The sequence below is a fragment of the Lathamus discolor genome, chromosome 16 (assembly GCF_037157495.1).
Source record: "Lathamus discolor isolate bLatDis1 chromosome 16, bLatDis1.hap1, whole genome shotgun sequence".
In the NCBI taxonomy this organism is placed as follows: domain Eukaryota; kingdom Metazoa; phylum Chordata; class Aves; order Psittaciformes; family Psittacidae; genus Lathamus; species Lathamus discolor.
The window spans coordinates 4,551,206-4,577,532 of NC_088899.1; the positions used below are offsets into that span (position 1 = coordinate 4,551,206).

The window sequence follows — 26,327 nt, forward strand, 5'->3', positions numbered from 1 at the left end:
TTCCAGTTTTGTTGCTTACCAATAAAATACAAATCAATGGTGGGTTGTTGTTTTTTTTTTGTTGGGATTTTTTTGTGCTCAAGAAGCAGGTCAGAGTGTAGGAGGGAGATAAGTGGGAAAAATGAAGGTGCTGAAGTTGGTTCTCTGAGTTTCTCTGCAATAATGGCATGTGGCATTTCATATAAAGCGAGTATCTCTGTCAACCTGTGAAATACAGTTACCTTTGGCAAACAGGATAGCTATTGTTTAACAGCAAACAGCACTGGTGCATAGAAGGTCTCACACTGGGCTGTTTAAATTGGATTTAGCTTTGTGAAACAAAAGGTATTTGAGAGGATGTTGTATTTGCCGTACTTTTAGAGTAAATGCCAATGGAGCATCAGTGTGATACGGATCAGAACTGTATTTTGATATCTCCACCACAGGTGGAGTACCCATAATATCTGTATCCTCAACTACGAAACTGCCCGTTCAAACCACTTAGTCATCTAGCTAAACAAAATCATCCAACTGATCCTAAAATACAGGCTAATTCTTGGCTTTACTGAATCAGTGCCTTAGTCACAACTGAGTCGGAGGAGTTTTGCTTAGAGAGTGAAATGCAATCAGTGCTTTTTCCTTCCTTGGAAATTTCTCGGTTTCATCATGACTGATTCAGCTGATTAGTTCATCTGAGCTGGTAGTGTGATTGTGCAATAAATAAGGTTTACCTGGACGTAGCACTTCTTCATTTCAAAATGTCTCTTCTTCCTAATTCTGCAGATTCTGAATCATTTAAAGGAGTCGTGAGGGTATCACTGAAGACCCCTTCTTAATGAGTCGATGGTAGCGTGCTTTCCCCTGCTGCAATGCATGACACAGCCCAAGTGGACTGCAGAGCAGGTTTTGTTCTTTAAACTGTCTTTTCAGCAACACTTCATGTACCCAGATTATTCTTCAGTTTAAAGGTAATAATTTATTTTGCAGATAGTGTTTTAGAGTATACATGAATATATTTGCATGTGAGCTGGCCACTGGCTTACAAGCCCTCTTCAGATGCTTTTATATTACATTCAAGCTCTGTACATAGTTATATTCCTAATCAAAATCCAGTATTTGGGCAAATAAGTTTGTATTACATCATGTATTCATCAATGGGCAATCTTCTTTCAACCGACGATATATTGCCTTGTAAATCCTTATTAACGGGCTGGTTCTTACTCATGTATTAAGTTAGTTTGAGAGTCATACTGAGCTGGACAGCCCTACTACTCTCCATACAAAAGAAAAATACCTAATGTAGCATACTGTCAGCTGAAGCTAAGTTGGCAGAATGTAAAGACTCAGCTAGCTGGCAACAGATGGGCTACAGGCTTCTTCTGACATGATCTGCCATCCAGCATATGTTAGACAGCCTGAAAAATCAAGGGGGTTTAGACTGAGGCTTTGTTTAAAAAAAGAAATACGTCTTAGCTTTTGATAGAGGTGGCCTACAGCACAGTCAGAGGAGTAAATGTGGAGTAACTTGGTTAAGGTTATCCACAGCACAGGATAACAACTGCAGTGTTGTTCACTGCATTGGTTCTCTTCAAATTCCTTTGCTCTGCACACACTCATATTAACAAATGTGCTTAAGAAACAGCAAGTAAAGCTGGTTGGGCTTGAGGATGGGTGGGCAGAACAGCTTGCCTGTGGATATCCTAATGCCATAGACCAGTTTCTGCCAACTGAGACCTCAGTGCCTCATTGAGGGCAGTGAATACATAGGTGTATATATATATACTGGCCTTGGGTAGGGGCAAACAGGTAGTGAGCAGGCAAAGTCAGGTAACAGCATTGGGCTTGCCTTGGGCAGGAGGGAGGAGGAGGCTTTTCCAGAACAGATCCATCTTGGCATTTAAATTGCCTAGTGTTTTAAAATAAAGAAGTAACACAGCTCCGGGATCTTGAACATTCTGGACTTTATTTTTATTTCCCTGTGGGAGGGGAATGGCTAATAGGTACAAAGCATGAGTAGTCATATCTAATTATAAAACAAGTTGCTTGCATTTTAGTTGTCAAAACTCTGATCATCTTCTATCGAAGCATTTTCTAATGTCAGTTTTTGACCAAAGAGCGAGTTAAGTTTTTGCTATAGGATAGGTTCTGCGCAACTTAATTATTCATATGAAACTTACTGATTTAGGTAGGACTTGTGAGATTTTTCCCAGCAGAACTAATAGACTTTTGCCCTGGTAAAAGTCAGTAAAACTACACTGAAAAAGGTTTCTCACTCTGCAGAATATTTGCCTGAACTGTGAGCACTGCTATTCCTCCTTTTGGGCAGGGTTAATGCTGCATCCCAAGACTTTCTCTGCAGCATGAGCACCAAGGAAGCTCTTTGGGTCTACAAGCACCAGCTGGGAGAGCCATGAGGGTGCTTTAAGGTGCATGCATCTTTGAAGCAGACATATAGGGATGCTGGGGAGGGACTCTTCATCAGGGACTGCAGTGACAGGACAAGGGGTAACGGGTTAAAACTGTAACAGGGGAAGTTTAGATTGGATCTAAGGAGGAAATTCTTTCCTGTTAGGGTGCTGAGGCACTGGAATGGGTTGCCCAGGGAGGTTGTGAGTGCTCCATCCCTGGCAGTGTTCAAGGCCAGGTTGGATGAAGCCTTGGGTGGGATGGTTTAGTGTGAGGTGTCCCTGCCCATGGCAGGGGGGTTGGAACCTGGTTTGGTCCTTTCCAACCCCAACTATTCTATGATTCTGTATCTGCACAGCATTACCATTTTAGAGCTTTGAAAACAGTGCAAGAAAGCACTGATGTGTTTCATAGCGCTTGCTGCAGGCAGGTGTTGGCAGTTTGACCTGTCCTGGAGTGGGTCAGCACCCAGCAGACAACCCGAGGCTGTGCATCCCACTCTCCGTGCAGGGCTGGCATATGGTGGACTTGGCATCAGTGTTGGACTGGGTCAAAACCCAGCTGTTTGCAGAAGAGATCTGTGAATGTTGAGGTGAAAGCGCTGGAACAGCTCCATGAGAACGTTGGGGGTTCAACCAACCTTTGACTAAGCAGCCGGGTCCGGTTCCAGCGGGCAGCACCTCAGCCCTGATACCCAAGTGCCCGCAGCTGCACGCAAACCCAGAACCCCACCGAACCCCACCGAACCCCACCGAACCCCCCCAAACCGCGGGCCGGAGGCGCCGGCTGCGGGGCCGGACGCCGTCCCTCCCCGCCGCGCACATGGGCTCTCCCGCATCCCCCGCGCGCGTTGGTTCGCTCCCTCCCCCGCCTGGGTACGGGCGCGGGGGGCCCGGCCGCGCTCGCCGCCGCCATTTTAGGTGCGGCTGGCGGGGGAGGGAGGGGAGGACCGGTGAGCGGAGCGGGGCCGCGCTTCTCCTCCCTCCTCTTCCTCCTCCTCCTCCTCGGGGCCGAGCCGTGCCCTCCGCAGAGCGGAGCGCGGACCAGCGGGGGCGCCACAGCCGCCCCGGCAGCCGGGGGTGCGCGCTGCCCTGCCCCGCTCCGCGCTGCCATGCCGCCGCGCCGCCCGGGCATGCCGCGCTCGCTGCCGCCGGCCCCCGCCGCCTGCCTGCTGCTCGCCGCGCTGCTCTGCGGAGGAGCGGCGGCCGCTCGAGGTAAACGGAGCCGGGGCGGCTGTGGGAGGATGCTCGGCACCGGCAGGGAGGAGTGTGGGGGGGGGGGGTGGCAGGTCGGGCTCACCCTCACCGGCTTGCGCCTCCGCTCCCCGGGCGCCCTGTGGGGCTGTTGCCGCAGGCGGACCCGCCGGGCTGGGGGCCGGTGCCCTTGGCTCCGTTCGCCCTTTGAGAACGGGGGGGGAGCGCGGAGGAGGACATCGCGGCGGGGCGGGCGGGGGGGAAGGAGGGCGCTGGCCGCCCTTCCCCGGGGCTCGCTGGGGACCCGCGGCTGTGGCACCTGCGGCGCCGCGGCGAGGGAAGGGGGGATGCGGGGGGTGCTCACCTGCGCCCCCGGGCCCCTTCCGACCGCGAAGGGCAGGCCTCGGCCGCGGGGCCCGGCCCGGCCGCTGCGGGATGCGCGGCGGCGCTGGCCGCCTGTTACATAACGGCTCCCTCAGGCGGGGTCCGCACTTGTTGAGGGCGGAGGGGGGGGGGGGGGCTCCGGTGGCGAAGGGCCCCGGGAGCCGCCGCTGCTGCTTCCCGGTGCGGAGCGGCCCGGCCGCTGGAATCCGGGCGGCAGCGCTTGGAACGGCGCCGCGGCAGAGCCGTGACGGGCTTGGGCTTGGGGGAGAGGCGGCGGGGTGGGAAGGGGGAATAAAACCACCTCTGGGAGCCCCGGGGGAGCCGAGCCTCCGGGCTGAGGTGGGGAGCACCCGTGTGTGGTGAGCGAGAGGAGAGCGAGCCTTGCGGAGCACGGAGCGGTACGGCGGTTCGAAACGTTGGCCTGGTGGCTATTGATTGATCTCGTGGAGTAAAAGTATACGCATTGCAGGTCTCCTCCTGAGCAGATTTCCGTAAGACGCTTGCAAACGCTTCCTTACCTGAAGGTTACCCCTCGAATCGAGAAGGCCGTTTCTGCAAGATTTACTTGATCGTATGATGGGATTTGAGATCCTGTATTCAATTTGAACGTAGATTAGAAGTGTGGCTGTAAAATGGCTTGCAGATACATTGAAGGGATGTTCTTGATCTTGAACAGAAACAAGTCATTAAGGGCGCATCCTGCTGCAATTTCCCTACATAGGACCAAGAAGCTGCTGCTGTAAGTCAGCAGCCAGCTGTTTAGATAGCGGCTATGATTTACCTGGGTGAGATCTCTTTAAGTTCAACCTATTCACTAGCATTCTTGGAACCGTGACATTTAATGCTCAACCCACCAACACAGTATGATGGCTTTTCCCTCATTCTAAGTCATGAATAAAACTAAGACCAAAACCCACTTTCAAAGCAGCTAACATGTACTTGGAAACAAACGGCAAATATAGGCAGCTCTGTCAGCTCTTGTGCAGTTTGTGAAAGGCTGTGCTTGTCTCTGGTCTAATCTATAGAGCTGTTGGACTGCAGGTCCTGATCTGTTAAACTTCATCACACATAACCGAGTTACAGCGCAAGATCTGCTTTGGCTTAGTGTGTGCAGTAGTGCTCAAGGCGCTTTGGCTACTCCAGGTAGGCCTGTTAATAGTGTTACATGAGGATGCATTTAACAAGTAGGCTCTGGAGAACACCTGGAAAGCTGCTCAGGTAACTAACTCATTTCCCTGTTGTTAGGAGAAACAATTGTTTGGAGGCATTTGTGGTAAACTTCCAGGTTTGGGCTGTGGTTTCAGTGCCGTTTTTCTTTCAAGTTCACCTGAGATTTTTTTCACCTGTGACTTTCAAGCTTGTTGGTTTCAGGTTCTAAAGAGGTGAATTCCTGTTCAGCTGATGTAGAACTCTCAATTTCACTGGATTTATCTTGTGATTGGTCAGTTTGACCTCAGTATTTCTAAGCGTGCTGGCCTAACGTTGCAGTAGAAAAGCAGTAGCTAGTGGTGCATTCACATAGTGCTTGTCAGAGTGAAGCAATTGGATGTTTATCGACAGAGCTGAACGGGGAGTGGAATGGAATGACTTTTCTGACAAGAAGGCAGTGCAGTTAATGGCTGCTGCTTCTGTGGTTAGTGACCAGGTAGAGGGATATACCTCTGTTGCCTTGAGTCCCTTCCAAACTATGGTCATTTAGGGAAGGATATTGATCAAAATAATGCTATCTTGATGAAGCTTTGCTGATCCGTGATTATTTCAGGAAGTTATGTGGTGCTATGCATGTTTTAAATCTAAACCACAAACCGCTTTCTCACTACCACGGTCTTACTGCAGATGTTTCTTTGACACAGGAGCAACCTTCATTATATGGGGCTGGTGGTTAGTTTGTATCTCCTTTCTAGATGCAAGGCAATTTAAGACTACCTAAAAGATAATTTGGCTATTTCTGGTGGATTTTTTCCCCTCTAAGGATTTATAAAAGTAAGAGAGCACTGAGAAAAGACAGAATTAACTAGTGCTAGACCTTTCTATGATGCATAATGCATGGAAAAGCATAATATACAGCCATCTGTTTAGGGAAACTATTTTAATCTCTTTTCCTGTACGTATTATATAAAATAATACTCTGCTGAGGAAATGGAGGGCAAGCATGGTTTACTTTGTGTGTTTGGAATACTCTTGTGCCAGTTGACTTCTCCCATGTTATTAGACTGCAGGTTGAGCTGTCTGTGCCAAGTTATCAGGGAAACGTATCAACAGAAACATTTCTGGACTTGCAGATAGATAATGTTTCTGCGTATTTGAAATCGCCAGTTTCAGATTGCAAAGACGATTGGGTATTTTTTAGGAGCAGGGCAGAAGCTGGGCTCATGGATTTCCATTTCTCATGGCTTGGAGTTAAACCCAGGCACCATAATGTCAACACTTTATCTCAAACAGATTAAATTAGAATTTTGGTAAAGCAGCATTTTCCACTGTGAAAAATCCATGTATCTGGTAGCTTCGTGGCTATGAAACTGTTCTGCAGAGGAGAAAAAGGTTGTGTAGTCGTTGATGTTCTCTGAACAAAAGTACTTTACCATTTTCCTGAGCCATATCTCATTGTCTTTAGTTGCATTCAGAGGATGTCTCTCTGTGGTATTAAGGGGCATAGTGATACCTCAGAACATGGGAGCATTCAAGAAGTCAGAAGCCTTGGTCTAAAATCTTATTTTGCACTCTAATTCATTTGATTCATACTGATTGACTCACGGTGGCTTCAGCAGGGACTAAACCTCCTTAGGAGCCTTTAGAAAGGATTATTAGAAACCTGAGCGCCTTTGAAGAACTGTCTGTCTGTCTTTTGTTTATAGTGTTAGGTCTCATCTCGCTTGCTTTGTATTCAGGCTGAAAACAAGTTGCAGCTCCCAGTTGGTTTCCTTGTTTTTAAATGGGATCAACAAATAGAGCCAGAAGTGCCAGCTAGACTGAGATGATGGTTGCTGTACTCGTAAATAAGATTCCCTTTCAAGGAGTGGAGTTTGTAAATATGAGAGCAGTTAGAAAGTGATTTCCATTCTTGCACTAGAATTAGCCACATTTAAAAGAGGATTTATTAAATGTTCACAGTTTTCTATTTCAGTGTTCTAGTTTAGCCTTAAAACATGTTAAATTTCACTTAAAAAAAAAAAATAGGGCTTCGATGCCCTAATCCTGTTTAGGCTGTTCTGTGCTGGAATATTTCTGGTTTGCTGTTTTCCCTGCCAGGCTTTTATCCCAGTAGAAATTTGATTAGTAGGTCCTCTATCTGTGATCTTTGGTGCTCTGAGCATTTCTCCGCTGCAGCTGCGGATGCTAAAAGCTGTGACTAGTTTGCGTGTTGTTTGCATGTAGCTTAGTTTCAGGCTCATGGCAAAACTTCCATGTATCTTTGTAGAAATAAAATCAGATTTAGGCCACTCGTTCAGTGTACAACAGGAAACTCTCTGTAAGTGGTGATAAACCAGAGATTGTTCCTTAGGCAAACTATGATTTAATAAAACCTGTTAAATTTCTACAGCCATTAGTTTGAATATGGTGGATGGAGAATTACTGTTAACTGTGCCGGCTGAAACTGGCAATTTATAAGCATTACCTTGTGCTCCCAGTGTATGACAGTTGAACTTCCAGAGCAGACATTGCAAGTGCTCCTTATCTGGTGTCAAAGAATCCAAGATAGAGATCTGAAATTGTGGGATGAATTTCAACCACCTGATTTTCCTTCAACTAGGAACTGTAGAGGTTAATGTTGTGGTTGCCTATGCCCATACCTAATCCCTTTCCTTGTGCAGATTCATCTCTGTGTAATCTATTACTGCCTACAGCTTTCATGTCCCAGTAATGGGAATTACAGTTTGTCTTGGAAACCCATACTGGAGAAAAGTGCCGTGCTGTCAAGAAACTGCGTTTGTGCAAAACTTGTGTTCAGTTTTATCCCATTGTTTGTACCTGGTTGTAAGACAATGGTTTTTGGTAAAATCTGAGGTATGAGAAGACCCCATTTAATAAACAAATACAGTAGATCTTTTCAGAACCACTGAGATAGTTCAAGTTGTTTATATACACAGTTAATCCTCACCCTTTCCTCACAAGAGGCACAGCTGAATTGCAGGCTGGCTGAGCCTAGGCCAGGAACAGAACACACATTATAATCAGGCTGTGCTACACCCTTTCTTATTAAACTTTACTTTCAGGGTGGAGAAGGCATTATTTTATTGTGTAGATCCTTGGCTGAGCTATATTTTTCTGTGGTTCTATGCTACTCAAACTTGTTGCTTTAATGATATTGCATGGAATTTCATCAGAACAGAACTAAACTATGGATAGTCAGGGTAAGACATTTTATAAGTTTTTATTGTCTCTTTGAAAGGCACGCGTGCCTCTTTTACATCAAGAGAAACACAATTAAAAGGATGTACAGTGATCAATTATTGTCAGACCTTCAGAACAGGACTAAAGAACTGCTTCACTTAGTTTATTGAGCGCAGTTCATTTGAATTGACAGGGAATATAATTCTTTGTATGCAGTCTCTGTGTTTTTCTTGAAGTCTCAAAGGTGGATTTTACAAATGAGTGTCTTAATTGTCACTGGGTTGAACACCTAGCTTTCAAACTGTAGTACTTACTACATCATCTTCATCTGTTTCTAAAGATAGCATGGCTAAACAATGCTGTATATTAAAGTAGTTACCCAGAAGAAAAAGTATATTCCGTTACAGCCCTTTCTGGTTGAGGTGTGTCTAAATCTTCACTTATGTAGGTGCCAGATCTCATTTAAGTCAAATTAGTGTTCTGACCACTTGTAAGAAGATAAAAGAAGTCCTTGGATAGGACTCTGATAAGTACATTTAACTTTAGTATGCTCACATTCAAATAATAGAACAGGATTAATTCTGATTTGTTTTAAGATCATAGCTTTTGATTAACATTTCCATACCAGTCCTAAAACCCCCTGCTCTGCCTATATATTCATTTACATTTATGAATTGTTTTAAGCAGCAAGGGAAAGTTGCTGCTGGTTGATCTGATGTGTATTTTGTGTTACTTTTAGTAAAGCATCCTTTCCCTGAGGTACTTGCCTTTTTCTGCAGTTCCAGTCATTGTTAGTAAAAGCCGGTCTGTTCATTCATAGGAAACTGAACGCATTTACCTAAAGTAAAGAGTACTTTAAAAAGCTGTGTTCAAGGCACACATCGCATCAGGTACCAGTTTCCTTTCCTCCTATAGTTTAGCAGCAGTTATCTTCAGATAACCCTGCTTGTGCTCACCTTGCAGATGTGTTCAGCCATTGCTTGGCAGCAGTAAAGGCTCTAGCAAGAGCTGTTACAATTCAGTGGCAACCTGGAAAAAGAGGGATGCTCAGCTGGCTTTAAAGTATTTTTTGGCCACTAAAAGCTATGTCGAAGTCAGCTTGCTGTGTTGTGCCAGGGTAGCTTCCCCCACTTGACTAGATTAAATGCTAGTTGGGATTTACAACAGATTCCAGTTGAGGCGCTTACAAATAGTGTGAATATTGTGTTTCAAGGAAACCAGTGTAGTTTATCCCAGTTAAATGGCAAGAGATTAACAGCTCAGGGCACTTTGTTAGTGTCAAGCTTGGAATGGGCGGACTTTTGGTTTGAAATTAATAGTGTGAACAGTTTATTTGAACAACTTCCTCTAGATTTCAGGAGATTTGTGACGATTAAAGAGGTAAAAAATGTGAAAGAATGGTTTTCAGTTCAACATTTAGCAATATTTAAGCCAGCTGAGATCAGAATAATATTTGGTTCAATTTCGTGGTTGGTTCAGGGGCAGTGGTAATGTGTCGCTCATAAGCTGTGCCTCATATTTCAAATGCTAGCTGGAGAATTTCTTACAGTTACACTGGAGTCAGGAGATCGCAAATATGGATAACGGGCCTTTCCTGGATATTCAGCAGTAAGTTTGGTGTTCTCAAATCCGGTGATGTTTAGCCTTCATAAACACAAAGGGATTTAAGCTTTATGTTTTAAAATCTGGTGATGTTTTAGCCTTCCTAAACACAAAGGGGTTTAAGCTTTATGATTTTATTGTCTGCAGCACAATAAAAGGACATGACTTTGCTTTTAACTGAGCCTGTTGTTTGAAGGTTCACTAGACTCTGCAGATGCTTAACATACTCATAATTCTGTTCATATGTGGTTGCAGTCCTTCAAGCTTTTATAGAACTTCCTTACCCTTCAGTAGTGGGATTTACTGTGGGTTGCTAAATCAGGAGAAGGTTTCTCAATGCTTAAAACCAATTAATTTGTCGTCTGCATTTAGAAGCATTAGAATGGAGATGGAGAGGGGTTTGGCAGAGATCTTTTTTAGTATTTTATACTAGGTCCTTGCAAAGACTTAAGATGAATGGATGAAGGGGGTCTGAGCTGTTTGATTGAGGTGTAATCACCCCAGATGCACTGACAAACAAGTACCCAACTGTATCCTCCTTATGCTCCTAACAACCGTAGCTGTATTAGTGAATCGCTTGTGTTTAGACCAGATTTGAATTGAGAGATGTTGTTTCCATCAGCGACTCAAATGTTAACAGTTATCTGTGCCTTCCTTCTGAGGGAGGAACGATGTGTTAGACCCTCTGAGCATGACAGAGTTCCTTTTAAAACACCACTGTTCCTTGGAGGGTGCTGCAGCAGTGTACTTCTCTGGGTAAATAGAACCATGTGGTTGACATTGAGCTGGCTATTTGGTATGCTGAATATTGAAAGCATGCCCATGTGAGGCAATTGAGGCAATAAAGATAGTGTTGCCATACTGAGTAAAACCACACGGTGGTAATTAAGCACTATTTGCATTAAAATAGTTTGTTGTGAGTTCTCTCTTGCTGCATTATTATGTATGAAGATACTATATCCTGTCTAGCAGTTTGTTGCTAGTAACAAGTAAAAGATTGCAGATGAAAGCGTATTGGAGAGTATTATGGTTTCCTGTGAGAGTTCTATCATTTTTAATCATTTGCTTAAGTGTCCTTTTGTCACCGTTTAGTTTAACTCCCTGAAGAACAGTCCACCAGCTGCATCCCAGGTTTTCCTTGTTGGAGAGCAGTAAACAAGACCTTGTGTTTCATGTTGGCCAGTCGTTTTTCATCTGGTGCTGAGTATAGGTTTTCCTGGTGTTGCACTTGGCACTGATGGCAGTGGCTCCCCATCACTGTTAGAAGGTTTTTGAGTTGCATTTCAGGGACATCTTAAATCCCAGCATAGTTAAGAGACTAATTTAGATTCTCTTGAGTTACTTTTGGGAGGCCTGCAGGGACACCGAACTCTTCTGAACATACTTGGCCAGGATTTTGTTTCACAGTTTTTAATTTAGTAAAATGCAAATTCAGATTTAGAAAATGAAAGAGGAAAATACTGAAATCAGTATTATAAAACATTTTCTAAAGAAGTTTTCAGTTTCAAACGTTTTGACTTTGTACTTTGTTTTCCTTTCAGTTAACAAGCATAAGCCATGGATTGAAACAACCTATCATGGTATAGTTACAGAAAATGACAACACAGTGCTCCTGGACCCCCCTTTGATAGCCCTGGACAAAGATGCACCTCTGCGTTTTGCAGGTAAAGAATTCATCTGCATTTCTTTCCTAAGAATTGGAAATGCTTTCTTGAGGACAAATGCTGTGTGTTACTTACTGTGTTTTCCCTAACAGCAGCATAATGCTTCAAAGCTTTTAAACCCTAGGAAATGTTTGTGCATGGACCAGAGTCTTGTTTCATATTTACAGCTGTAGCTAAATATCCAAACCAGAGAGCGTTCTATATTGCAGGTATTCCATGTTTCTTTCAATGTCATGTGCTTGTGTGAATTCTGCTTTTGGGGGAGTTATGTTGTTTTGGGGTTTTGGTTTTCAGGCTTTTTTTGCATTAGTGTCTTTTCCTCCGTCGTCTGGATTCCACATTTCACAGCATTCAGTCTAGGAGTTCTGAAACAATTATTTTCTTACCATTCTGAAGAGAGTTTTGCTTTTCTTAGTGGTTTTGATTTGTGTCTTAATAGATTGAAGACAATAATGAACAGAATTAAGGTTGCATTTCTGTTGTCAGTTGCGTTAGCAGTTTGGAGTATTTTTACATGTGAGACAGCCTCTTCTACTGAAGAAAAGGGGTTTATTTCTCCTCTAGCAAAGAATATAGAGAATGATACATGAGAGATTTGCAAAATGTAGGGTGATTCTTCTGTTTCAACATAAGACTGACAAATGAGAGTTTTCTTACAGACTTATGTAGTAGTTTTGTCTTCTGGAAACTGTATTAAAAATGCAATATTATGGAAGGCACTCTTTTGGTTTGACAAAGTATTAGAAAACTCTAAAAAATATCATTGGGCATCTGCATGTGTTAGTGGTACTGGACAACACAAGCTTAGGTTAGATACTTGCAGAAGCTTACTTGGTTAAGTAGAGTTTTAGAGTTAAGAATAAAATACTTAGAGGATGTGACAGTAGCTGTTTTGGGGAACATTGCTTAGCCTGGCTTCAAGGAGGAAGTGATAGAACAAGAGGATGATTGAGTGAAGAGCCATTTAACATGTTCAGCATGCTGACTGCATGGTGTGCTACAGTATTATGGCAGCTCAGTCACAAGTTGTTAAAGTGGTACTTAAAGTAACAGTTTTGAGGCTGTAATTATCTCCAAGGCTGCTTTACAAATTCAGAAAGCTAATGGTAAACCTGAAAATCAGACTTTCTCAGGTGTTGGGTACACAAAGCAGAGGTTAAGTAATCCTAGCTAGAAATAAAACTGCTCTCTAGGAAATGAGAAGTTTCAAAATGAAGAAGCTTGTGCTGGGAAATGTGTTTGTAAAAAGAGGTCTAAGAAGGTTGACTTGCATCCTTGGAGATTAGGGGAATGTGAATCATCGCTCACAGTTCCCAAGTGCTTTAAATGTAGGCGCTGTGAGTTTGGCAGCATGGATCAGATTTTGAAACCGGCAGTTTTATACCTCTTGGTGGATAGCAAAGACTTATTGAGTGCTGGATATTGGGAAACTTTGAGAAAGTACTGGCAGACTATCCCCAAATATGCTATCAAATTTGCAGAGGAAAATCCAATATCAAAACATCCCTTCAAATGAGAGATGGTTTTCCATTGTGTTGATGTAAATTATATAAACCTGCTTTATTTAATGATGGACGCATATTTAATGATGAACATAAAAAAGAATACTTTTACCAACTGGCAGTTGTTTTTGTTAAACGTTTGTATAAAGATTATGTGGTTTGGCTTTCAAGAAGTAACAGTTCTTAGGCAGCAGCAGAACAATGGCTTTTAGACAGTGAAATTCTAAGTCCAGAACTGTAACTTTGTGAAGAAGTTTTCTCGATACGACTGTTGGATTTGAATTGCATCAGTTTTGAATGACTGTGCTGTGGGAATCTGTAAAAGTGTTTGTCTCCCATTAAATGGAACAATACTTGAATCTGTCTTTAAGGAGACCAGATGTGGGAGATGTGTTGAATCAGCGTTATCAGTTCTAGCTGGTGGTGCTGTAGTCATGGCCTGGAGCGGAGAATAGCATTGTTCTTGTCCAGCAGCATCTATGTGGGTGTGGAAGTGTGAGAAGCCCATTAGATCAGTGACATGTTTTCACAGCAAAACAAAGCAGTTTCGGGATTAAGTGGCTGTTTCAGCCCTAACTGGTATATTCCTACTTATAAATCAAATTTATTCAGGCTTCAAAAGGTTGGTATTTAATTAACTGTACCCCCCAGCTGAGCTGTGAAGCTTCTGAGCTGTCTGGAGGTTTCAAATACTTTAAATAGAGCTTTTTGCTTTATTTCAGTTTTGAGATATTAAAACATCTTGAAACTAGTCCATTTAAATGCTTTGTAGTAGATGAACTGTGGGGCAAGCAAAAGTAGTATTTTATTGCTTTGCTCACTGAGCTGTGGGTAGGATCCTAAAATTCAGGCATACAAAGATAAGTAGGGTTATAAAGACATTTCTAGGGTAATATGGATGGGTTTAAATGTGGAATGACACTTCTGAAAATGGAGTTTGAATATAGTCATGGCAGGATGCCTCACCATACTGCCCAACATGTAGAGACCCTATGGAGTCAGTCTTTTGTACCATCAATGTTACAGATCTGCTCGAGAAGACAATGTCTGTTCTCATTCCTCAGTGAAACTTTTCTACATTACAAATTGAGTCATGTTGGAATTTGATCCTAAATGGTTTTGCTGAAAACATAAAGGACAGCTATACATTTCCTATTGTATGTTAGAGTAGTTCATATCTAAAATCAGTTTGATGTCTGAAGCTCTCAGTATGGATTTCCCTTTCACTATGCAAAAAGGAACTGAATTTGTATCGCATTCTGGATGCCTTCCCATAAAAGAATGTTACAAGAGCGTAACGCAGGGTCTCGCTAGCAAGGTGTTCGAAATGTTTCCCTGTTGGTTTGATGTGCCTGTAATAGGGTTTGAATCCCTCTTCCCCCAGCTCACCCCTAGCAAAAACCACTTCTCAGCCACAATACTTTCTTTTTCACTTATGAATCTGGGATGCAAGAAGTATTTTTGTGGGGGTTAGGAATTTTTTGACTTAGGGCATGAATATGCATAAAGCTTTGCAAGTGATCTTGCAGAATCTCCATTCTTTAAAACGAGCCCCCAAAATCCACCCAGAGGCATGTGGGGTTCTCATGTGTAGTGGGCAAGCACTGACGCTGTGCCTCTGCTGTACCACCAGCCCCTGTTTGCTGAGGGCAGGGGCTGTGCTCATGTCCTGTCTGCAGTCAGCCTCTGTGTAATGCAGCGCTCAGCTGGGTGGTGGCTGTGAAGAAATGATATGTAGAGAGGGTGAATGAGACTGTGTTATCAGATACAGATTTTGATCTCATCCCATCTAGTGAGGGATTCAGTTGCACAGCTGGTTGGCAAACCTCAGAGGAAGTTTGTTGCAATAGTATTTCAGCCTTTTTTGCACCAAATTGAAGGCATGCATGAAGTGGCATTTTGTTTTGTACCTCTCGTGGTACATAGACTGAAATGGAGTTACCACTAACTGTGAGATCTGAAATTGCTTTGCTTTTTAACAATTTTGTATGGTACTAAGAAAAATAGTTTTTTAGGAGATGTTCTACACATACTGGAACAGGAGGCTTTCCTGAAGGCTTTCCATGACCCTCATGCAGACTGCTGCTTGGTTAGGGCTGGCAGAATACCCTTCCTCTCCTTCTGTGGCATGGAGATGCAGCAATGTAGCTGACTCGAGTTTAAAGAGTATCTAGTCAAATACTGTATGTCCAGTTTAATAGCTTATGTACCTTCTTTATAACTATATAATACAATTCAGGATTTTACATCATTTTATTGTAACAGTACAGAGAGAGATAAAACAGTAGAAGAGATTAAAACCTTAAAATTGTACCAAATCTTCACTGTCATTTGACTGTGCTACACTAGAAAGGAGAAATACAGAATATCTTTAGGACAGAGGATTACTGTATGTTTTCTGGCTAATGTAAGTTCCACAAACCTGTATTACCTATAAAATGAAATGTGTTTTTCAACCGCAATTACAGCTGAGTGAAGCACTGTAAAGTGCTGTCCTAGTCACAGTATATTCAGCTGAACTGTTCCCAATATATCAAACATAAAATAATTTATAGATCATTATTCTGCTCTAAGAGCAGGACAGATAAAAATTTATTTCAGTAATATATCAAGTTCAGAATGAAATGAGGAAAAGCATTAAGCGCATACGACATAGCGTGAAACCTTAGGGAGCATGGTATGGGACTTAGCTTATTTAATGGCAGTAAAAGTTCACTGCCAAGAATTCTGTAGTCGCAGAAGAGCCTTACCTGTACTGTATCAAAATATGCATTTCATAAGTGAGATGAAAATGAATATCCATGTATGGCAATATTAGTCTGTAGATTGTCATCTTTGTCTTGAAAGAGCTCTCTAACAGTCTGTAATGTATTTTTGAGAAAGGAAGGGAGCTTTAATTCTGGAAATATTTTGTACTTCAGAGAATTATTCCTTTTTGCTTCTTTTCATTGCGGAGACACTTTGAAGAAGGGAGCTCAAAAAGCCTGTTAGGTTGGGAGCTTATTTGGAGCACTTATAAGTAACACCAAAGTTTTCATGCATGCTAACTTTTCCGGTCACAAGAACCTTGTTAGTGTAGTCGTAAAAGGGCTTTTTATTAATCTTGCTTGTGTATGAAGTAGAGAATATGATTGTGTTGGATCAGTTATTATTCTGAGAAACATCTGGCAGGAGTTGAGCTATACAGTACAGGGCAAGCCAAAGCTTTACCCCTTATAAAGCATCTGGAGACAGATCCTTACCAGAGAGCTTCTTTATGTCTTATGCTTAGAAGCCAAAACTGTAATGCCTGAACTTCCTAGCAGCCACACTGGGGCTGATGCCAGAGTTAAAGGTCACTTCAGATGATAAAGAACTGACCAGTTTTTAACAGCCTTCCCTTCTTCAAATAGGTAATTGCTGCATTCATCTACTTCTCCCTCTTCCCCCCATTATCAGGCTTTCCGCTTTAATGTTCCCTTACATTATTTTTCTTCTTGCAATCTTCATGTTCACACACAGTGTTTGACTCCCAGAGTTACTGGAAGGGAGCAAGGAGGTGGGTGTAGAGGAGTCAGAGATGTGCAATATTTAAAAGCCTGCAGTTGGAATGTCACTTCTGGCTAATCAGTGGTGTCAGCCGTGAATTTAAACAGTGTAAAACTTACTTGGGTGATCCTATTGCCAAAACACATTAAAATCTGGGATTATGTTTATATCCTGAGTAAGAATAGATTGAAATAAATTATGTAGGTGCCACAAGAATGCTTTAAAATCAAGAGCTGATTATAAATCTAGGGATTACCTGAAGGGAGTTTCAGGGAGAACCTTCTGAGAGCTGTTTAGAAACTGGCCCCTTTTAAAATATGAGGGCCATCATACATTGTAAGGTAATTTGCCTTAATTATGTTTCTGCTTCACTTTTAAGCTGTAAATTTGCCTTTCTAAGAAAAATGCTTAGCTGTAATTCTAGTGCCTCGTCTCTTTCCTAAGGCCTCTCTAGAATGGAGACTTGAATTAACTGTGTTACCGCAAGTTGAAAGGTGAAAGAATTACCAGGAGATACGGGAGAAGAGATTTTAAGGGTACAGGTCTGCTCTGTTGTACTGGAATTCAGGTCAAAGATGATGATGATATTTGATATGCTGAGTGATACATAAAAGGTGGTAGTTCGGGGGTTTAACAAATTACGATTTGTAGAGGAGTGAAGAACAGTGATAACTGTTCATTAAATCTGTGAAACCATTCCAGGGCCTGTCAGTCATCTAATACTGTTGTAAAACTCAGTTACATCTGAGATCTCCTCATAAGTGTGGAAGATCCAGGACACTGCAAAGCTGTACTTTCCTGGAATGGCTGGAAGGGCAAAGCAGACTACTTTGGGGCATCCTCAGTACTAATAGTTGAGTACATTTGAGTACCTGAATCTCTTCTGTCCAGCATTGCACTATTTCAGCAGTAGAATAAAATGATAGAAGCTTGGGTTGCTTGTTTAACCCGGAGTAGTGACATGCTGCTAGGAAAATATATAGCTTCCCTCTCCAACTCCCCATTTCTTACATTAAAGCTTTTATGTTCAGCAGGCTCACAATTTAGTGTGTATATTTTTAAATCATGAATTATGTCAATACTGTCATGTTTGGTGTAGAATTTACAGTTGGCAAATGTGAAGTGTTATACAACCTAAACTGCTAAAAATGTATGTGGAAACACAAAAATCTCACGACTATTTAATTTATTAGTATTTTTCCTGGAGCTCAAAAGGGGGATGTAAAGGTTTTAATTGTAGAAACGTGGTGGTTTCAGTGTAATAGATAAAAACTTGTTTAAGTTACTTAATGTGTCGTCTTTACATAGAAATAGTATAATACATTCTGATAAATTCTGCTTTCTAGTTCTTCATCAACGTGGAATTTTGAAAATATCTTTAGCAGTTGGTATTTTAAGAAAAAAAGGGAAAAAGAAAAAAGCCTTTTGGTAAACTTACATCCTTCAAAATTGTACAAATGGCAACCTGGAGTTAAAAGATTGAATCTTATTTAACAAAACTAAAACTCTAAAATTGTAACAGTTACAGCAAATCTCCACTGGAATTTGAAAAGACAATTTTTCCAAAGCTTTTCTGTGTAATGTGTGCATCTTTGCCTTTTCCTTATTTGCTCCCTTTCAACTTTTCCTGTGACTGACTTGGGTTTATCTTTTCTCCCTTTAGAGAGTTTTGAGGTGACAGTCACCAAAGAAGGTGATGAAGGGTTCTTTCTATGCCTTTTATGAATATTAACCTACTAACTTTGGTTATGAAATGGGGAATCAGCACTTAAACAGAAGATCCTGTCATGCTCTTTTGTCCCATTTATTCTCCCAGTTTTTTTCTATTTTCAAATATATTGATAAAATCTGTATGTAACCAAACCCTTGGTTAGAAATATCTGTAAATCAGACATCCATTTGAACCACTTGGGATTATTGAACACTATATGGACACTGAAGAAGTTGGTTTGGGGCAAATTAGTGTTTTCTGATATTTCCACTGATAGCTTACTACTTTGGGACATTTTTTTTCATATGCTTTGGAAAGTAATATATAACTGCTGAAGCATTGTAACACCTTCCCTGCAGTGTACTTCAGTAGCTTAAAATATGAAATCAAATACATTTTATTGAATACCTCTAGCCATGTTTGTATCCTTGGTACTGAGATACCACTGCAAGTGGAATAGCAAAATAGTGTTTTATGTTGGTGTAAGAAAATCACCTTCAAGACAGAAGTTACGCAGGTAAAAACAAAGTATAGGTGATAAAAATGTTTGTTGAGTGCCTTTTATCAGCACAGCTAGGTGTGCTAAGCTCACTCCCCATAATGGGCTGACAGATGGACCTAGTGGTGCCAGCAAGAGGTTTTGTAGTGTCATATTAGGTTTAGATATGGTTTAAAATGATGTATTAGGGACTTCTCTTGCAAGTTTGTTAGGATGAAGAGTCTGAATAGAAGGGAAAGCCTACTAAATCATTCCATGTGAGAGCTTCATTGACTAACAGATATTGTCTGTGTTAGTAGATAGCTGTTGAAATGGATGCCTGAGAAGTTGGTATTTCTACCTTTCTCATTCAGTAGTTTATTTTGATTCCCTAATTTTAGCCAGGTACATTGCACAGGAAGACTTTGTTCCTTGATCTGTTGACAGAATTTCTGTAATTTTGGTGCTGAACCTGTACTTGAAGCTTTTTCATCCCTTGACTTGTAACTGTGCATTTTAACCTTTTGCTCTGGTCAAAATGAACAAGCTGCCCAGCTATTCCCAGTAGCTTGGCATAGATGATATTACCAGTGGCCTTGGCTGTATGCTCTCATAAGATCTCTTACCCTAGAGCTATATCAAGTACTCCTGTGAAATGCCTGTCTACATTTCTCTTTTTCTCTTTTGTATTCCTGCATGAATGGATGCAAAGTAAACCAGTTGCTTGGAAGGCAGACGTATGCTTCTTTTTACTAAAGTTCCCAGATATCACCCATTTTAAAGCACAGTGCTCTTGCTTTGTCCACAGACCCTCACAAACCCTTGGCTGCAAAATATTTGGTCATTTATTTAAAAATCAAAATGGAAGTGTAATAGTTTCGACCAGTTCTAACCTCTCTTACTTTGAATCTGTAGGTGAGATTTGTGGATTTAAAATTCACGGGCAGAATGTTCCCTTTGAAGCAGTGGTAGTGGATAAATCCACTGGGGAGGGAATAATACGCTCTAAAGAAAAGCTTGACTGTGAGCTACAGAAGGACTACACATTCACCATACAGGCCTATGACTGTGGCAAGGGACCAGATGGAGCAAATGCAAAGAAATCCCACAAGTAAGTAAATCTGTGGTAGGCTGAGGGGAAGTTTGGTTTCAAGTGGTCTCCTGCTCATGGTGATTTATGGTCTGTGTATTTAGAGTAAATGTAACCCAAGTGTTACTACTGGAAGGCTTTAAGGGTAATACAAATTGCAGCAAAATGAACATGAGTTGTTTTGACACCTCTTTAGCTGTGTTCTCAATGATCATACAGAATGGTTAGGGTTGGACCATAAAGCTCATTTGGCTCCTGATAACTGCTTTATCCTTTGATGTCTCTGAATTTGCACTGGAAAGTAGTGTGGGGATAGAAGCAGGAAAATTGCTGATATAGTTAAACTCAATCTAGAGTTGATATAAAGAGTTCGCATGGGATTCCAAGCCATTGTTCCAGAATTCAGCTTCTAAAACAAAAAACTGATTTGAGAGGTCAATCTGTATTAAACTTAACCAAAATGGAAATGAAAACATGTTGCTGTCATTTCTAGAGAGCCTTGCTGAAAAAAGCCGGATCAATAGCATAAGTTTCATCTCTGCCTAGATTAAAGAATGAGAACAAAGCAATCTTCAGCTAGTCTTTATCTAAAGAAAAAACCACAATGTAAAATGCTCTTTAGAAAATCCACTTGACAATAACAGTTTTAACACCCTGGTGTAAACATCTGCAAAGCATGTGGAAGATTACCATCTGTGTGAAGAAAAGAAGGGCATAAATAAGATGAGGAATAGACAGCAGCAGTCATCTTGGTGACAAATATGACCTTGTTACTCTATAGCTGTATGCTTCAAATAGCAGAAAGTTATCTCCTTAAGAATTACACTTACAGAAAAATATGTGATATTCAATTGGACTTTTGAAGAAAGATTTCAAAGAGAAATAAGGCAACACATGTTTTGTTGGGTTGGCTGGAATTATATTCTTCGATTTGATAGCATACAGTTCCTTCTCTGCACTGTAGAAGTTAACCTGTATTTTTCTGCCTGTGCTGGTTGAGATGGTTATCCAAATTCATGGCTGCATAATGAAGCAGTGCAGATCTGGCAGCATGCTCTGCAACTCTTCATTACCCACAGTAGGAATGCTGGGTTTCTGAGACCTGCACCTACAAACCACTGTGGAAATTTCCCTTGCCCAGTGCTGTCTGTGTGGGTTTTTTTTGTGGCTTTTAACCATCTTGGGGTTCATAGGATCACAGACTGGTTTGAGTTGGAGGGGACCTTAAAGCTCATCCAGTTCCAAGCCCCATCCAGCCTGGCCTTGAAAGTTTAGCTTGAATTTAGCTTTTCAAGTCAGGAGTTTAAAGCTGTTTTGTACAGAAGGCGGGGTTTTTTTGTGACATTTATTGAGCACATAGGATAAAATAAAACCTTAAAGACTTTTGATTTAATGGAAGGGCTGTAGTGATCAAATTCTGTATTAGTTTACATTCCATCATTCACCTTTTCTTCTTGGGCATTGGCAGAAACCGCATTATTTTCCTATTCTATATATACCAGCAATCAATGACAAGTGTGAAATGATGTAATTCAAGCTGCAATGTGTTTAGGATAATCTGGCTTGGCTATATGATGTGTTAAAGTGTTTCTTCCACTTATGTGATTCTTACATTTAAATTTCATTCCTACACCCAAGAAATAAGCCAGTTTTCACTGACTTAGCCAGCTCAGTACTTCATTAGCCAAAGCAAGCTAATTAAATGCACTTGACTGAGCTCTTAGTCTAAGACCAGTCTTAACTGTCATTCTTGTTCACATGAAATAAGAACTGGGGTGTTTATATCAAGTACTCAGACAGCAAGAAAGAACTAGAAAGATTGTAGTGTTTTAACAGAAGTAAGAGCCTGTTTTGTCTCAGCTGTGTTTTGTTGTATTTCTGTAAGATGGTGACAATTTAATGGTTGCAATACAAAGTTATGAATTTTATTTGCAAATAAACAATAGTAAGCAATAATCTGGAGCTACACTGGATTCTATAGCAACACACTAGGAAAGCATCCACTGCTTTCCTAGTTAGAGTGGTTGAGACTGGTAGTTCTATTGGTAATTGGTCAGTTTGTTCTGGGAACTGAAATCATGAAGGACAGCTTCATCTATACAAGAGGGAGCTTGTGCAGATTGTAAAGTTCTGTCAGATTCCTTGCATGAATAGGAGTTTATGATATATAGGAACTGACCTTTCTGTTTTATTTCCAGAGCAACAGTACATATTCAGGTTAATGATGTTAATGAGTATGCCCCTGTGTTCAAAGAGAAGTCATACAAGGCAACAGTTATTGAAGGGAAGAGGTATGACAACATCCTCAAAGTGGAAGCAGTGGATGCAGACTGCTCACCTCAGTTCAGCCAGATTTGCAGTTACGAGATCGTAACTCCGGATGTACCTTTTGCTATTGACAAAGACGGTAAGAAAATCATGTGAAATGGAGTGGAAATTACTATAATTTGCCACTCTAAGAATAGGACTTCAAACAGTTCAGCTTAAAACTACAGCAGCCCTGGCTTAACCCTTTCCTACAACATAGTTAAATGGAGGTGTTCCGCACTTTGATAATGAGAAACGAGACGTCATTCGGTGCCAACACTATGTGCTGCTGTCTGCTGATGTCAGGAGCAGATGGTGTGTTGCATATTCGTTGTTTCTTGTAAAATGGTTCTCAAAATAAAGGTAGCTGTATTATGTTTCAAACTAGCTCCTAATAGGCTTTTTTTTTTTTTTCCCCCAGCCCTATAGTTCCGTTTTAGTATAGCTTTTAAAAACAGGATTCCATGTGTGTGCTTTTCTCATTTGAGATGCTCATGATGTGGCTCTGGAGATTAGTGTCGTGGTTGCTGGTATGGAGGTGCAGTGATTAGTTTAGGTTGTTCTTTTCCACTGGTGATCTGTGGACCCTTCGAGATCTATAGAACTACTTCTGGGTGTTCAAGCAAGCTGGTTAATCACAGCAAACCAGTTTTTAGTGGGCTTTGAGTATTTTGGGAATCCAGTGGATAATTTTGGGGAACTGCCAATGGGTAATTGTCATGGGTGTGCAGCTTGGTAATTTATGTATCAGTTACCACCTCTGAACAGTTTCATTGTGGGTAACATGCTATTAAGAGTCTGATAAGTATCTGCCTGCTGTTCTGTGTATGTGTGCTCATCTCTGGATTTACGAAGTTTTTAAGGATCTGCGCCTGATGTCAGGCATTGAGAAGTCAAATAGTGAAGGGCTAATTCACTCCAGTTGTGTCTGTTAAAGTCTTGGGACCTGTATGAAGTACAGAGGTGGTATCTGGGTGTATTTAATGTGGCAGTGACCTTGAGAAATGAATAGAAATTGATGTCTTGATTATTGCTCTTTTTTTTTTTCTTGCATCAGGTTATATAAAAAACACAGAAAAGTTAAACTATGGTAAAGAACATCAGTATAAACTGACAGTAACAGCATATGACTGTGGGAAGAAGAGAGCTGCTGAGGATGTGTTGGTTAAAATTAGCATTAAGCCTACATGCAAGCCTGGCTGGCAAGGTTAGTTTCATCTTCTCCCTGTCTGCTTTTAGCATTTGCTGGTACATTCAGTTAAACATGAGAGACTGTTAATATTGTTCTTTGTATAAATATGCAGGCTGGAGCAAAAGAATAGAATACGAGCCTGGTACTGGTGCATTAGCTCTCTTCCCTGGTATGCATTTGGAGACATGTGATGAGCCAGTAACCTCAATTCAAGCAACGGTTGAACTAGAAACTAACCATATTGGTAAAGGCTGTGACAGAGACACCTACTCTGAGAAATCCATTCACAGACTTTGTGGTAAGAATGCTTTTGTTCAGATCAAGTCACCTCTCTGTTTTAGGAGTTTTTCTTTGACTATTCTGTTTGACCACAAATCAGTTGAGTAGATATGGTCTTCATTGGCATGTAGTTTTCTAGCATGCAGTAAAAAGCATGAAATTGGCTGGAGGTCACAAAGTAATTCTCAGATGCAGTAAAGAATCACTTTCTTCTGCCTCTCCGCTAGCTTATATAGACTAATAATTTCCCTCACTTGAGATTCATGTTCCAAGAGCTGAAATAATTTTATGTATAAGGAAGGGTTTAGCCCATAAAACCTCTCTGTTTTTCCTGGGACATGATGATGGAATCTTACAAGGGTTTGAGTCAGAAGGGACCTTAAAGATTATCTAGTTCCAGCCCCCCTGGCATGGGCAGGGACAATGGTTGTGAAGGAGGCAGTTAAGAAATACATGGTGAAAAAGCAGATGGAAAACCAGGAAAGCGTGTTTTGGAAAGAAGAGTTTACTTGCATCAGTTACATCCGTACTGTGCTTCTTCTGAGAATTAAGGGCACCTTGGTATCCACACACCCTGCAGTTAAAGATCCTGTGAAAAGTTTATGCATCCTTTGTAGCCAATATGGAAGATTTGAGATAAGATGAATTATCATTAATGATTTGTGTCTTCAAATTCAATTAAGTTAGTTGAAAGTATGAATATGATGTAACCCTAGAGACCCAGGCTATTTCCTAATGATGTCACTGTGACATTAATGATTTAGGCTTGAAAAACCAGCAGTCTGAGTACCTGCTGGGTATCGTTGCTCCTGCCTGTGATATTATTGGACAGTGATCTGGGCTGGGATGCTTATGCAGCTTTCTTCAACTGGATGGTTATTAGTCTTACAGCTAGTGCACTGTTAAGAGAAAGGCAGCATGTACATGGGCTTGAGGGACAAGTGGTGTTCATGTAATGGTTCTTGTGAGAGAGGCAAAATAAGGCTCTACAGCTGCAGAGATAGTAAGCAAAACAATTCTAATGAGATGCGTTGTCTACCCCAAAGTTAAATTTATAGAAGTCATTGTGATTATTACATGTTTCTTATTAATGCCACACTATTTAAAGGGAGAATTGCCTGATGGGCGGTGGTAGTGCATAATCCTGATGGTGCTGAACAATTAGTGCTCAGAAAACCAGTTTGGTTTGAAACCAGCAGTGACTACTTTAGTTTCTACCTTTTTTTCATTTGAGTGTTTTTATTGTAGGTGCTGCTTCTGGCACAGCTGAGCTACTTCCACCTCCAAGTAGTGCTGCTAACTGGACAATAGGACTTCCTACAGATAATGGTCATGACAGTGACCAAGTCTTTGAATTCAATGGCACGCAAGCTGTGAAGATTCCAGATGGTGTTGTCACAGTCAATCTAAAAGAGCCCTTCATGATTTCAGTATGGATGAGGCATGGGCCTGGAACCAAAGAGAAAGAAACAATTCTGTGCAATTCAGACAAGACAGGTTTGTCAATACTTCAACTATAAGTGATCTCACTGTTGGGTTTGCTTGGATTTATATGCTGTGGCAGCATCTGTGAGATCCTTTATTTTTTTCTCTAGATTAGATTTTTCTTGGAAGTGAAATGGATTGTGAAGGTCACTTTTTCTTGTGCTTACCTATAGTCATGGCCTTAGATTGTCTAGCTTCAGATTAGGCAGACTTGTTTTTCTAGTTCTATTTCAGTTTACATCATGCATTTCTTTGCTGTGGTAGATGACTTATCCTTGCAGTACCGTCTTGATTTGCATCTCCAAAAATAGCCTTTTTCTTGATACTGCCTAAAATCATTGAAATACATATTTCAGGTTTAGTGACAGCATTTGTTGCTGTGTCTTTTTTGTCTAAGAGGAGATAATTTCTCTCCCTCCAGTGATGAAATTTTTCACCCTGTGCATAATCTCAGTCTCTGTGAATGCTGCAGACACAATCATTTTAGAGATGCTATTAGTAAGAAGCAAATCTTGATACCCCTGTTTCCCTAATTGCTGTCTAATAGGGGTAAAAGAATTCTTGGTTTTGTTAGCTGGAGCAGTGGATTTGTTCAGTGTATTAGAAAAATACTTCATTTAAAATGCTGCTAGGTTTTTCAAAGGAAATGACATTGAATAGATTTTAAATTTTATTTGAAAATAAGAAAGATTTAACAGTATTTGTAATATCCTAAAAGCATTTCTTTGAACAGGAGAAAAGTGACTGTCATGCAGAACTAGGTATAGGTAGTCTCCTCTTCTCCCTGCCTTCACCTGTTCTTGTTAACCAAAACCCATACCTCTGAATTCATGGAAGTGAATGAACTGGAGAAAAAAGGCAAATGTAAATACAGCTTTTCCTGTTTCAAAGTACGCGGGAAGCAGACCTTCAAAACAAGTCTTCCTTTTCTATTCCTTAGATTGACCTTACCATATAATTTTGGTAACAGGTAGTTTCTGGTAGTACAGATATTTGCCTTTGTTTCAATGGTATATGATGTCATATTGAAAGACTGGAACTAGGTTTGTTACAGGGAGGCAGTTTTGACTAAATTGCACTGAACAGTACAGTCAGATTTAATGCGGTCAGGCTGAAAGATTGACATGATTTTGGTGGGTTTTTTTCATTCCCTCCTTTCTTGACTCCTCCATGCCATGGAATGGATGGTGTAGCT

At 41.2% G+C, this 26,327-nt stretch overlaps 1 protein-coding gene across 4 annotated transcripts in view; it reads left to right on the top strand.

The window, feature by feature from the left end:
• Positions 1 to 3,291: 3,291 nt before the first annotated feature.
• CLSTN1 (calsyntenin 1) overlaps positions 3,292 to 26,327 on the top strand; it is a 37,702-nt gene continuing 14,666 nt past the window's right edge. Inside the window, exons 1-8 of one of the 4 annotated variants that reach the window (XM_065696784.1) lie at positions 3,292 to 3,599; positions 11,438 to 11,560; positions 18,254 to 18,283; positions 19,695 to 19,890; positions 22,068 to 22,276; positions 23,234 to 23,383; positions 23,481 to 23,666; positions 24,896 to 25,144. In XM_065696784.1, the coding sequence (XP_065552856.1) occupies positions 3,497 to 3,599; positions 11,438 to 11,560; positions 18,254 to 18,283; positions 19,695 to 19,890; positions 22,068 to 22,276; positions 23,234 to 23,383; positions 23,481 to 23,666; positions 24,896 to 25,144 (1,246 nt within the window). In that variant the 5' untranslated portion in view covers positions 3,292 to 3,496. The remainder of the gene's footprint in view (positions 3,600 to 11,437; positions 11,561 to 18,253; positions 18,284 to 19,694; positions 19,891 to 22,067; positions 22,277 to 23,233; positions 23,384 to 23,480; positions 23,667 to 24,895; positions 25,145 to 26,327) is intronic. The other 3 variants (XM_065696786.1, XM_065696785.1, XM_065696787.1) reach the window with 3 other exon arrangements.